At 57.3% G+C, this 13,917-nt stretch overlaps 4 protein-coding genes across 4 annotated transcripts; 1 reads left to right on the forward strand and 3 right to left on the reverse strand.

The window, feature by feature from the left end:
* Positions 1–1,077: 1,077 nt before the first annotated feature.
* NMD3 (60S ribosomal export protein NMD3) lies at positions 1,078–2,571 on the reverse strand (the record flags this gene model as incomplete). The annotated part of the gene is made up of 1 exon (XM_037320568.1): positions 1,078–2,571. The coding sequence occupies one exon, from the start codon at positions 2,569–2,571 to the stop codon at positions 1,078–1,080; it is 1,494 nt and encodes a 497-aa protein (XP_037181266.1).
* Positions 2,572–4,747: 2,176 nt separating this feature from the next.
* On the reverse strand, positions 4,748–5,859 carry hpcH-2 (4-hydroxy-2-oxo-heptane-1,7-dioate aldolase; the record flags this gene model as incomplete). The annotated part of the gene is made up of 3 exons (XM_037320569.1): positions 4,748–5,414; positions 5,496–5,548; positions 5,605–5,859. The coding sequence occupies 3 exons, from the start codon at positions 5,857–5,859 to the stop codon at positions 4,748–4,750; spliced, it is 975 nt and encodes a 324-aa protein (XP_037181267.1).
* Positions 5,860–6,722: 863 nt separating this feature from the next.
* asa1 (ASTRA-associated protein 1) lies at positions 6,723–8,099 on the reverse strand (the record flags this gene model as incomplete). Its single annotated transcript, XM_037320570.1, has 3 exons — positions 6,723–7,472; positions 7,584–7,824; positions 7,879–8,099. The coding sequence occupies 3 exons, from the start codon at positions 8,097–8,099 to the stop codon at positions 6,723–6,725; spliced, it is 1,212 nt and encodes a 403-aa protein (XP_037181268.1).
* A 3,959-nt stretch (positions 8,100–12,058) lies between these two features.
* Positions 12,059–13,904, forward strand: gsfJ (putative efflux pump gsfJ; the record flags this gene model as incomplete). The annotated part of the gene is made up of 3 exons (XM_037320571.1): positions 12,059–12,443; positions 12,509–13,540; positions 13,600–13,904. 3 exons carry the CDS (start codon positions 12,059–12,061, stop codon positions 13,902–13,904), a joined length of 1,722 nt encoding a protein of 573 aa, XP_037181263.1.
* Between the last annotated feature and the right edge of the window lie 13 nt (positions 13,905–13,917).

Raw genomic sequence — 13,917 nt, forward strand, 5'->3', positions numbered from 1 at the left:
CGGCGGCCGCGGCGGCAAGCATAGACGCCGCAGTCCGTCGTCCGCGGGCAGGACACATGGGCCACCGCCGTCGTGCTCGCCATCGGACTCGTGATTTCTGAAACGACATCGCCGAAGGACATGGGGTCAGGCGTGCTGCGTCCCAAGGTAGGGGAGCCCTGCCGCCCAACGAACGAAGAGCCTCCTCTGCCTCCGCGGGGTGCCGACCGCACCGACCACGAAAATCGGCGATTAGAAACGGCTCGGCGACGGGAAGAGGATGGGGGCCAGGGGAGGGCCCAGGCAGTCGGCACCCTAAGGCAAGGCGAGGCAGAGGCAGAGGGCATGTACAATCGTCAAGAGGTGTGCAGCACGGACGACGAGGGCAGACGAGGAAGGTCGGGGAATGGCGATGGACACATGTCGGCAGCGGACGGGCTGGCGTTGAGGCTCGTGCGGGAGTGCCGGACGCACGTCCGCCTCGCTCGTCGACGACGGCCGTTGAATGGGGAATTGGGATCAGCCACACACACACTTACACCCCTCCCCCTCCTTATGAGGATTCGCAAGCGGCGGTGATAGAGTTTCTGAGAAGGCACATCGCCGACTGAGGTGGCCAGTGCTTCATCCTCCCCTCTGGCCGACGGCGATAACGACAACGAGAGACAGCCCGACACAGAGAATAGAGAGAGAGGACGAGGCTTTGAAGCGCATGAGCCACGTTGTGGCCTTTTCTATTCTTCGTATCCCAACGACGACGCAACGCCCACCCCTGCTGCTGCTGCGCCGGCGTGCGAGGTATCTGATTCTGATGCATACACGCCTTGCCCATCCCTAACCGTCCCATCCCTCGTTTTTGAAGACATTTTAACCCTGGACGTTGTATTGTTGCTCTGTGCCCTAAGAAACAAACGCTGAGAGAGGAAGCAACGAACTTCGTCCCCGCAGACGGCCACTTAACCTTAACAACCCACCGGGACCGCGTGAGTGAAAGTAGGTAGTCGGGGCATCTCCCGCACAACCAAATTTCCGTCGCATCCCGCGTACGACACGCACACGTCCCCCTACCCCCCCTTCCCGTCCCGACTAAGCTTAATCCTAAATCTGGAGTTCGTCCATGTCGTCGAGGAGCTCATCCATGTCGACCCTCGGCGCCTCGTCATCGTCCTCCGTCTCGGCGATGGACATCGCATCGGGGTCGGCGGGCTGGTTGTTGGCCTTCTGGGCGCGGTAGATGGCCATGGTGGAGCGGAACTCGTCGTCCTCCTCGACGTCGCGGAGGAACTGCTCGTACTCCTCGTCCATGCGCTCCTGGTCGGCCTTCTTGGGGAGCAGCTCGCCCTCGTCCTTGGCCATGCGCTTGAGCTTCCAGTTGCGGGTGCGCGTCTTCCTCTTGCGCGCGTAGTGCTTCTTGACAAGCACGACGTCGGGTATCGTCGAGCCGTACGCGTGCGACTCCTCGATGGCGTCGAACTCTGGGTTGTTGAAGTTGGTGCCCGTGAGCATGTAGCCCATCACCGAGTCGCCCGCGTGCAGCAGGCCGCCCAGGTGCGTCCTCGCGAAGTACGTCTTGTCGTTGACGCCCAGGTCCGCCGCGCGCATGACTTGTACCTCGCCGAGCTGCCACTTGCCCCTCGAGACGCCTGTCGGCTCGACGTCCATGACGATGAACTCGACGAGCGACTTCGCGTCGGCGAGCGAGTTGAATGGTGCGCGCCAGTAAATGTCTGAGGGGATGCTTGCTGTCTGGAGGGTGTTTGTGTCGAGGAGGTATACTGCGGTTCCGATCTTGTGGCAGATGACGAGGGGAGAGATGTTGCCCAGAGACTTGGCCAGCTTGATGGGCATGGCGACAAGGTCGTCACGGCATATGGGGATAAGCTCGGCCGAGAAGGTGAACTTGTATGACTTTGTGGACGTGTGAATATCCTGAGAAATAAGCTCCTGCGCCTTCTTGACGCGGCAAGGGGCGACAGAGTTGAGGAAATCAACAAACTTCTCGGCCTGATTCCTTGCGGAGAAGAAAAAGTCGATTCCGTCCTTGGCCTCCTTGATGTTCAGGGTATCTCTGTGCGCTCCGTGCTTCATAATCAACTGCTCGAGGTAGAGGAACGTCCTCTTGTGCAGAACCTTTTGTCTGACCTGGACGCAGGCGCGCCAGACGTTGGCCGTGTACGACTTTGCGCAGTCGGGACATTGTTGGTATGCGACGATGAAGACGGCCTCGAAGGACTGCTGGAGGAGAACGCCGCTCTGGACCTCGTCCTGGATGGTGATCTTGACCTTTACTCGTCTCGAGTGCGGCTCGGTCCACACGAACGAGGCGTCGATGATGCGGACCTTGTGCAGGCCCTTGAGCTTCTTCAGGCAGAGCGCGAGCAGCTCGCGGGATTCGGGGGCGGCGACGATCCAGCTGGTGGGCGGCAGAAGCCAGCGGTCGCAGTCTCGGCAGAAGTTGAGGGTGGCCTCGCGCTGGACGCCGTTGGAGATGTCGACGGTCAACTTGATGCAGTCGAAGCAGAGGGCGTTGGCGGCGGTGGTTCCGTCGATGGGGGCGCCGCAGTTGCAGCAGAGAATCGTGGCGGCCGTCATTTTGTTTGCGCTTCTCCCTCGATGCCCCTGTGTGTTTTGTCAAGATATTGCAAAAATGGGAGGGCGGCAGCCGGGGTTGATGGGATTTTGGGCTGTCGTATGGCGGGGTTGATCGCAAAATCCAAAAATTTCCAGCGATAAGCAATGGAGGGGTTGCTTATCATCGAGTCTGAGTCACGTGCGCAGACTTTTTTCTTCGTCCCTTGCTGCATCCATGGTGGCGGCATTAATAATCGGGCCTCCCACCGGTAGCGTCATTGCTGTCACACAGCGTGCAGAAGCGCCTGTAGGACCGGGGTTAGGGGAACTGACTTGACAGCATTTTAGCAGCTGTTTGTCATCGAAGAATGCACAGCGGAAGCTGTGACAAATTATCGGATAGGAATTATTCTTTTTCAACCGCGAGATTGAAAACTCATGACTGATCGCTGGGCTCACAGTGACTCAAGTTAACTACGGCTAAGCATGCTATCCCGAAACCCATCTGCCGCCACGCAACTCTGCCGAATGCTGTGATACCCTGGAAAAAAGCCATGATCAATCAGTCCAACGACGAGTGACCGTCAGCACAACCACCAAAAACAGGCAAAAAAAGACCGTCCCTCCACTCCAACCCAGCGATCCGGATCACCGCCCCCAATACCACTGCAAGTCAGACGCTTGGCCATCCCTTCCCCACCCAAACCCAAGCTGTCGCCAGCGGCAGAGCAATGAGTTTAAAGAAAAGAAGAAAAAATGAAGGACTCAAAGGAGTCAAGTTCCAAAAATTGAGTGTGTTGGAGAGCCGCCAGGTCTCCAACCCAGCCGCCAAACTTCGACTCAGGAGAGTCAAGTTCCAAAAATTGAGTGCGTTGGAGAGCCCCCCCTGAGCCCCCAACGCAGAAAGTAGACGACGACGACGACGACGACGACGTCGTGGGCCGCGCCCGCGTAGCCCATGGGCCCCGGCCCCCAAAGTCCTATGAGAAGATCAGTGATCGAGGAGCAAAAGATTGTGCCGCCCCGAGACAGGACGGGTCTCTGTCTGCAGGCACCCGAGCCAGTGTGCAATGGCCGGGACTTGGTCGAGGGCCCCAACATTCTTGAGCGAAGGGGCCCGACGCGGCGTGGGACGTGGTTCGGGAATCCGGTCCATGATGTGGAAAAAAAAAAAAAAGAAATGGAGGTTGGGGCAGATGGTCTGGGGATTATATAGACATGGGAGGGGGACAGCAATCAATCAGTAGCCCTCATGTCCCTGGGAAGTCCTAGGGAAGGGACGTCTTCTCATGAAGGCAGTGACTGGGCTTGGTTGATGTTGCCGGAATCGAGCACCTTCTTTCCTGTCGTGAAGGAAGTAGCCAGCATGTCAGGAAAGGACGCAGGGCAGGTAAGGGAGGTGCCAGGCTTTGCACTTGCCCGAACCCAAGAACGTTCCTTCGTCGGTTACCTTACGGAAGGTAGGTATCAAGGGTAAATGCATTTGCCAGGAAGGAGATGGTGCGACAACCCCATGGGTCAGGACCTGATCAGAAGGAGGTTCTTGCCAGTCGTGTAAGCCAAGGTTTTACCCGGCGAGCTGCATGTCAGCGCGACTGTCTCTTTCCACTCGAGGACACAGAAAGTAGCATCCGTCTACCGCCCCTTCCAGATTGTCTCCGAAGTGTCTCGGAAGACATGTGGCAGGTGCTGACCGTGGATGGGAACTTTGGGCAGCGGTGAAGAGAGAATCGTCGGCGAGTTTGCTGCCTGCGTGCTCCCGCCGCTGCTTCCGCCGCTGAGAGCAGATAGCATTCCCGGTTGGGACTGGTGTTGAAACTCACCAGTAGAAACGACAGAGAAGATGGCTTTTGGACTTGCATAAGATTGAATGGGAAGGTGTTGAACGGTTTCCCTTCGTCTCGTGGTGAGGTCGCATTGCCAAGTAGAACTAGATTTACGACACTGACATTCGCGGGAAATAGGAAGATGACCCAATGGTCAATACATTTTGCAAATGATTACTTTAAGAAGCTGTGCAAGAGCAAATTGTTTGACCATGTCTATTGTGCTCATGAGCATGTAGTGGTAACCATCACAGTCCAAGTCATCTTCACTTCGTATCCAGGCATCTTCGTAAATCATTCGTCTTAGTTTAGTCTCAGGGGTATAGCTGCTCAAATCTTAGAACAGAACTCTTCATCGCACAGGCAGCAATTCACTTGCCATTCTCTCCATTCTCCCCGTTCTTCTTCGCGTCGTTCTCCCCATTCTTCTGCCCCACAGGCCCGACAATCTGCTTCGCCTGCTGCAGGTCCATCGCCATCATGCTGAGGTGCAGCACATCCGCCGACATTGTCATCAGGCTCATGCGCTTCGCCGCCTCCTGCAGCTTCTCGGGGCTGCCGTACGGCGGCGTCGCGAACGCGAAGCCCGCGTACGGCTTGTCGTGCTTGTCCATCGTCTCGAAGAAGAGCTTCTGGATCTCGAGCCACTCGGGCTCGTCCTGTGGGCCGCCCATGTTGGCCGGCAGGTTCATGCTCACGCGCGCGTCGAGCGAGCCGAGCCAGACGAGGTCAATGTCCGGGCACTGCGTCAGGATGTCGTCGAGGTTGCGCACGCCCTGCGCCGTCTCGATCTGGATCATCACCGCCGCCTGGTTGTTGACGCACTTGTGGATGTCCGACTTGGGGTCGTACGGCGTGTCGGTCAGGAAGGGGATCAGACGGAAGGGCGGCGCCGAGCGCGTGCCGTTCTGCTTGGTGCCGTACTTGGCCGCCGAGAGGACGTGCTTGGCCTCCTCGACCGTCTCGACCTGCGGGACGACGATGGAGGCGCCGCAGTCGAGGGCGTAGCCGATGGCGGCGTGGTCGTGGCCGGGGACGCTGAAAGGAAGGAGGGTCAGCGCTAGGGATGCTTGAGGTTGCGGCGGGCCGCGCGCGGGGGAGGGGCAGTGGTGGACTTACCGGACAAAGGGGATGGTTCGACCCTGGCTCATGAAGATGGCTTCGTGGACCATCTAAGTTGCGTTAGCGTTGTTGATTAATATGCCTTTGGGGATGAGCGTGAGCTTACAGATGTCATTGTCTCAACGTTGCAGGAAGTGTGCTCCCAGTCGATCCATACGGCATCGTAACCCATGGGGGCGAGGAATCGTGTAATGGGAAGAGAGCTGAGGCCAGCATAGTAGCACATCAATGGGGGTATCTTCTTCTCGTGGGCATCGCGAATGGCTTGGCGAGCCTTGTGAGGTTGGAAGAGCGAGGGCGCGGCATAGGCGTTCATGCCCTGCGCGGCAACATTCTTGTATTCCTCGCCCATGACTGACATTTTGGCTGGATTTTGAGGTGAAGTTGGAGATTGGATGATTAGATAGGCGCTTATCAGAACTTGTGAGAGAAGGACTGAAGACGAGGGAAGATGGGGGCCATCAACAGCAAGAAAGGGCAGCTGGAAGATCATCTTTTATATGCTGTTGGTGCCTGAGATGTCACATTGCATCTGTGGACCGTCAAACCAAAAGTCCCAGGGTCTCCCGCATTTGCCCAGGGTCCCTCCACAAATGGCGATAATACCGCGGGGTTCGGACGCGGACGGATTGCCCATGCCGGTCCTCATTCACCGTGGAGCGTGTCGTTGCTGAATGAGGCCTAAGTCATCGACAGTCCTGCGTGGACAGGGGACGCCGGTCCAGCGCACGATGGATGCAACGATGCAGCGTCCCACTCACGATACCCTCACGTCAGCTAACAAGGGACCTTGGTGAGAGCCGCACGGGCTTTACAAGCAGTGTTTCTGAGCCATGTAATTCTTGTTTGATTCGCTTGTATACCGAAAGCGGCGAGCCGTAGGGCAAGCCAGCGGGCTTGATAGGGCGAGGTACTAAAAAAGGATCATTAAGGAGAGCTGCCGATGCGGTCCTCTCCCCCGCTGCCTGGATGTAGCGCGTCGGCGGCGCAGCAGCGATGCACCGAGCTTGAAGGTGATTGCTTCTTGGGATGGAATGCGGGCCGACTGAACGGGCGCCAAAGGATTGCTTGCGCGGATGTAAGGCCTAGAGACCAATATCAAGAAGCGATGACAGAGGTGACATGGCCTAGTCTTCGCGCTAAGCGGTAGGTCTTACCATGACGACACGCTTCAAGGCACAGCGAAAGCCATTTGATTTCTTCTTTTGTTTGTATGCGACCATCTCAGAAAATATCCCACAAGGAAATCTTGCCGTCCTTGCTCCCGGCAGCCAGCCAGTGGGCGGATTGAGCCTGAAGAATGCGCCTATCCTTGACGCTCAACTGCCCTGAACGGGACACGAGGTCGCGGGGCGGCTCCTCTTCTTGCTGCTGCTGCTCGCTTGGAGCATCCCGACCGTGTGTAGTGCTGGCGCCGACGTTGGCGAGGGCGACAGCATAGCATCCCACTTGGTGCCACTTGAGGGTCGCCACCTCCTTCAGGGTCTTTGATGAGTAGACGCGTACCGTGGAATCCCAGCCTGCGGTCGCAAAGATGCGACCGTCGTCGCGGACGCGCAAACCTTGTTGGCCTGAATGCTTGGTGTTTGAGATCTTTACCGGTTGCTGTACGACGGACTGGTCGTCAACGCCGGAGTTAGGGCGCGGGATGGGGTGCTTCGCTACGACGGCGTCCGCACCGGAGGTAAGAAAGTAGGATCGATCCGCGGCGACGTCGAAGGAGAGGACAGGTTGCTGGTGGACCCTCGACAAGTACACAGTGTTCCACGTTCCGCCGGCGGCGAGCTGCAGGACCGTTGCCAAGCCGTTCTCGTAGGCCGCAACGAGGGTGAGGACAGCGCGATTGGCAGACGATGAGCCTGCAGACTCGGCTCCGTCGACGTACAGCAGGGCCAGGGCCATGACCATACCGTTCTTATCACTAGCTTTCACCGTGTGCAGTCGCTTATGCGATGGTAACTCGTAGACGTCGACCTGCGCCCGCGGCCGTCGGGTTAGGGTCCGGGACGATTCTCATGCAGGGCAGCGAGATGGGCAGGGCAGAGCCGGGCTTTAGAGCCGGAGATAGAGGGCGAGGGGACTCACCGATTCCGAGGCTAGGGTGTTGGGCACCGCTAGCAGCATGCCCGTGGTCTCGGACCCGTCGCCGGTTCGTGGCACACAAGATGCAAATGAGCAGAAATTCATCGTGTTGACGTCAATGGTGTGAAGAATTTGTGGCTGTGGTCTAGACTCTGGCGCCTCGTCGAGAGGTAGCTTCTGACTGAGACGAACCTCATCGTCGCGGCCGAGCTGCCAGACGACCAGCCTGTGATCGCGACCGTGGCTGGGAGAGTGTCAGAGAATTGCACGCTCCGTAGTTCTTCAAAGAGACACTCACGTAATTATACGATCGTGTCCCCACGCCTGGATGCCCAGAATTGCGTTCTCGTGTGGTCTCCAGACGACAGTCGGCCGCCTGGTGGTGAGGTCCCAAAGGACCACGAAGCCCTCAGCGTCACCGCTGGCCAGACGCTCATTGCCGCGGACGAAGACAAGTGCATGAACCTGGGCCTTGTGTCCTCGCAGGATGGACTTTGGGTGTGGCGCAGCGTCTCCCATCGCTTCCGAAGTGCGATCACCCTCGTCGGATGGGATGAGAGGTCGCGACGGTTGATGTGGTGTTGCGGTTGCAGCCTGAACGGGTTTGTTTGATAGCGGAAGGTGGAAAAAACAGCAGCTGCCTGTCAAACACCGTGCAGCCGGGAGGATGCACAGTGTGCTGCATTTACAGTGGTGTCAATTACAGCACCACACCGTTAATTTCGATGTTCTTCACAGTGCGTGCAGTGCTACTGGTCCATTGAGGCAATCCTTCGTCCCAAACAAGTCTCGAGCCCAATTCATTCCCGCTCTGAGGTGAGATTCTAACCCAATGAAACGCATCCCGGGCACCGGCAAAATCCTCGCCGTTTTGCTGATGTCTCCGTCTCACGTCAGACGTCTGGTTCTATCAGCCACGTTGGACAGGGTGATGTGAGGCGGCTAGATACTCGAGGGAGGCACTTTGCGCGTCCAATGAGCCGCTGGGCGTCAGCCGGATATCGCGGAACCAATAGAATGCAAAACAAGTGAAACTGACGAGTACCAGATAAGGGGCCTGTCGAGATACCATGCCGCGAGGGAGGAGCGAAGGGGAGGACAACAGAGCTTGGCTTCTTGCGAATGACTCCGACGGCAAGAAAGAGGTAACCTGGGTGGACTAAACGGTCCGAGATGAGCAATGGCCAAGCCAGACAATGAAGTCATTTTAGGGTTGGACAGCAGGCATCGTGGCATCCACTGGGATGCCGGCTCTTTTTGACTCTGTACTCACGGTTCAGAAGAAGACGAAGGAGCTCACTTAAAAGAAGAACCACGCTGCCCCGGATTCGTCCACGGATGGGGATGAGGGATCCAGGCTTTATATCTTATTCTAACCACTTACTGGGATATCGGATGGAAGCCTGATTCCATGGTTCAGGTACGTGGTATCTGCAAGGCAACCTGGAGTTGTATTGTTCGTCCCAGAAATAGACGGGAAAAGCGGGTGAATCGGCCCAGCGACCGAAGCACCGAAGGAGCCGGTCCGGGTCGGATCCATCATGGGGGCGACGGAGCGTGCTCGGTCCCACGTAAGCTCGAATGGGTAGCACAGATGGGATTCTTCGGAAAGAGATGACTCGACATCTGCAGTCATGTACACAAGAACACCCCCAAGTGAAACCTGTTACAGCAGTCTACCAGTTGCATGTCTCTGGATGCGAACGGGCAAATCTTGTGCTGAGACGGGAATGTAAGATTGATAAACACCGAAACCAGGGGCAAGAATTGGCTGGTCCGGGACGCGCGCCGGAGGCCGGGGATTGGTAATCAAGCATATGGGAATCGGGCATGGTGTATCCGTATGTGTTGGCGGGCTTCCGCCAAGGGTGCATCTTTTGCAATTCCCATCCAGCCAACCTTATTGGGCGTGTCCCTGGTGTGTAGGGCAGGCCAGGCAGATTTACGACCCGTGCAACCAAACCCAAGACTCGAGATTTACGGTACCTGCACTTTCCACTTTCTCTCTCAACTGTCTTGCCTCACTAAGCATCCTTACCATCCCGGTCTCTAGCGTGAGTCCTAATCTTCTCTAGTCGTCCCCCCAAAGGCCATCCTCCTTACATAATCTCTCTCACCTGCATCTCTCGTAAATCTGGACGCGGCAATCTGACTGACACGTGCGACGGCAACATTGGCACGAGAAAAGTCGCCGAAAGACTGAGCCCCCTTGGCAACATCCTCATTCCCATCCTATCTCTCTCTCTCTGTCTATCTCCACATAACCATAACCCTTAACTCTTACCCGACCAGGCGGGTTCTCGGACCCTTGAGACGGGCATACATCCGTGGTCTGGCACCATTTGTTTTCCTGGTTTCTCGTCTGTGTCTGCCGTGCCGTTAGGGCCCCCAATGGCGTTGGCCCCCGACTATCTCCTATTTCCGGGTCGAGCAGGCATTATGGTGAATCAGTGGCTCAAATTTGACTTCGCTCTGACCTAAGACCGCAGCGTCAAGCCACTCGTGATGGCTCTTCCCCCCTTGTCCCGTGCCCTGATGGCCGAGTGATTCATGCCATCAGCTTCTGGCGTCCTCGGCTTACTCAAGCATCCCGTGCCAGCGCCGTCTGCTATTCGCCCATTGTACGAAATCCTCCTTTTTCCTTAATTCTCGTGGGACGCGACGATCCCGCCCGAGCACTGCCATCACGGCTGCCTGCCAGTCGAGATGACTAGCGGGCAGACTCGGATTTCTTGCATGCGGAGACAAGAACAAACAAAACAACAATGTTCCATGGCCAACAACCTTACTCGATGGAGACGTTCATCCACCCTCTTGTCAGATTCAGGGTCGACTCCACCTTCTGTTGATGAGCGAACGACACCATCTTTGCACTCCTCTAGCCCTAAGCTTAAACAGCCTAAATCAATGTTGTTGACTTATTCCACTCCAAGTTTTATCCTCCGCAAGTCGTCGGATATTGGCCCGCAAAAGTCCGCAGTGCCGGTAGACAGCAGTCACCGGCAGGCGAAGCGTCACGTACCGAGCGGCGCACACGGCCGCCCTTTACAAATCAAATCAGGCCTCAGCATGCGAGAGAGCTATTCGTCCGAAGTGCGACGAGGCGCTCAGTGCCGTATCTTGTTCTGATGATGTGGCGCGCATCAGACGGGCAACAAGCGCAGCCTTATCCGTCTGCAGTCTTACGCCCCCTAAAAGAGAGTGCCAGTGAAACATCGAGCTATCCCCAAGTGGACGCAAAGTCAACGAACCCAAGGCGCAATCCGCTCGCAAGCGCGCTCCAATTAGTCCACGGATCGACCCCAAAAAGTGCCGTCGGGTCTGACTCCCTCCGCCGCTTAACTCCCTTTCACGCAAACTCCGCCGAGCACCATTTGTTTCTTTGGGCGTCTCGGGGGAATTTGGGATGGATTACCTTATGTCCCCCTTCTTCCACCGAGTCGGCGGAACCGGTACTACAGCAGCTACCCTGCCCGCAGGAGCCTATCAGGATTATCAGACAGGGGGTTTCTGCCAGCAGGTACCGTAAGATTCCTTGCTGCACGAGACTGGGGACTTGGTTAGGAGAGCCTCAGAAGAAGAGCAAGGGATGCTACGCGGACTTTTCGGAACATTCCAGATCTACGTCCAGTGAGCCGTGTAAGACTGAGATGAGGTGCTGCGCGGCAAGGCAAGGGGGGACTCATACTCACAACCACACATTCACAACACGCGGCACGCGGGCGGAGATTGGATGTCGTGGTTACCAAGCAGCAACGCCCAAGTCTTGCTGATAGGCGCTCATCAGGCTCTCTCTCTCTCTCATTCTACCTCTCTACATCGGTCTTCGGTGTATACCCGTCGATAGGGCTTACCAATGACGCCGTCCCAACACACCCGGCCAAGACTCGCGCGCACACACACACACACACCCACACCATATTCGTGTTGTACTGTCGTACCGTCCCGGCCTAACGCATCCTTCGTAAATCGGTTTCCCACCATCCACCGCGCCGGGTCTAACATCCCCATTACCGTTATGCTATTGTAACACGGTACCCAAGGCTTAGGTCTTGCACCATACACGATGAGCCATCGCGTCAAAAAATGTCTCCGCCGTGTGAGATGGGATGTGCGCAGCGGAGGATTGGCCCGCCGTCAGCTTGTTCTTGTCTGCATCCAGAGAGTGAGCATCCCAAGGTACTTCCGTCTCTTCCCACTACTGTCCCTCGTCCGGGCGCCGGGTTCAACGTCCCCCCAAAGTCCGGTCTAAAAATCGGTGCTCTATCTGTTCATGGCGTTTCTTTCACACACATAAAGCCTCCCGGTCTCCCCCCCGGATTCCCGTCTCGGTCCCTCTTGTGGCACGCACTCCAGAGACATTCAACCTTAACCTCGACAAGCTCGACGTCTCTCTCGGCCGAGAATCCAACTAGTACGGATCGCCATTCATATCGAGCTTCATTACACGCCGAGTATCCATCGAGACTACCGTCGCAATGACGTCCACAACCAGCACCCTGGTAACCCCCCGGGACCGCTCACAGCGAGTGGGAAGTGACAAGGAGGGAGAAACCACCAGCCCATCACCATCAGTCCTCGCCGGGGAGGGCACCGTTGAAAAGAAGGAGGAGGCCGGCGCCGGGACCGATGAGGAAGCCGGTGAGGTGCAGCCTCAGGAGCCGGCCAACGCCGAGTATCCTTCCGGATTCGCCCTCGGCCTCATTGTCTTCGCCCTCGTTCTCAGCATTTTCCTCATCGCCCTTGATATGACGATTGTCGCAACCGCCATCCCGAAGATCACCGACGAATTCAAGGGTCTCGACCAAGTATCGTGGTACGGCGCTGCCTTCTTCATGTGTGTTGCCGCCTTCCAGTCAACATGTAAGTTCCATTGCCTCCGTCAACACCCCTTCTCCCCGAGTTTCACGATACTAACGATCTGACAGGGGGCAAGGCTTACAAGTACTTCCCACTCAAGTGGTCGTTCCTCCTCTCCATCTTCATCTTTGAACTTGGCAGTCTCATCTGCGCCGTCGCCCCGAACTCCGTTGCTCTCATCGTCGGCCGTGCCATTGCAGGTGTAGGGGCGGCAGGTATCGGCTCCGGAGCTTACACGATCATCGGCTTCTCGGCCCCGCCCGACAAACGCCCGACGTTCACCGGCATCATCGGTGCCTCCTACGGATTGGCCTCAGTCATCGGCCCCCTTATCGGCGGCGCATTCACTGACCACGTGAGCTGGAGATGGTGCTTCTACATCAACTTGCCCGTTGGAGGTCTCGGCGCGGCCATCATCCTCTTCTTCTTCCACACGCCACCCCAGGCCGTGCCCCAGAAGGCTAGTGCGCTCGAGAAGTTCCTCCAGATGGACCTGATCGGCACCTCCCTGATCATGGGCGGCACCATCGCCTTCCTTCTCGCCCTTCAGTGGGGAGGAAGCACACACCCGTGGAACTCATCCACCATCATCGGTCTCTTTGTTGGATTCGGGCTGATCCTTGTCGCGTTCATCGTCCTGGAATGGTACCAGGGTGAGCGTTCCATGATTGCCCCTCGCCTCATCAAGGACAGGACCATACACATCTCTTCGGCATACGCCTTCTTCTTCGCCGGCTCTTACTTCGTGCTGGTTTACTACCTCCCGATTTACTTCCAGTCCGTCGACAATGCCACTCCTACCGAATCCGGTGTGCGCAACTTGCCCATTATCATCGCCGTTACCATTGCCACGATCGCATCTGGTATCTCCATCTCCGCCACGGGTATCTACGCACCGATCATGGTTGTCGGCGGCGCCGTCGCGACGGTCGGTGCCGGTCTTCTCTACACCTTGGACATCGGCACGGGCAGCGACAAGTGGATCGGCTACCAGGCTCTTGCCGGTCTCGCCTGGGGCGCGGCATTCCAGGTTCCCATCATCGCGGTCCAGGGTACGGTTTCCGAGACCGACATGGCGTCCTCTACTGCCATTCTGCTTTGTAAGTGATCCTTCGCGCCCCCCACCTATTCATGGACTTTCATCTAACAACCATCATAGTCTTCCAAACCGTCGGCGGAGCCTTCTTCGTAGCAGGCGCGCAGTCAGGCTTCCTCGTCACCGTCCTCAAGAAGGTCGCGGTGTACGCCCCCAGCGTTGACCCCAACCTCGTTGCCCTGACCGGCGCCACCGAGATCCGCAACGCCTTCCCGGCCGATGCCGTCCCGGGCATCATCCACGCCTACATGGACGGTCTCAAGGTCACCTTCGCCATTGCCATCGCCGGCGCGGGTGTCTCATTCCTCATCTCCCTCGGCTCAAGATGGGGCAAGCTCAACACCGCGAACCTCTCCGGTGCCGCTTAGAGAAGCGACACGA

This window comes from Colletotrichum aenigma (assembly GCF_013390185.1).
Source record: "Colletotrichum aenigma strain Cg56 chromosome Unknown KSG_Cg56_contig03, whole genome shotgun sequence".
NCBI classification, from domain to species: Eukaryota; Fungi; Ascomycota; class Sordariomycetes; order Glomerellales; family Glomerellaceae; genus Colletotrichum; species Colletotrichum aenigma.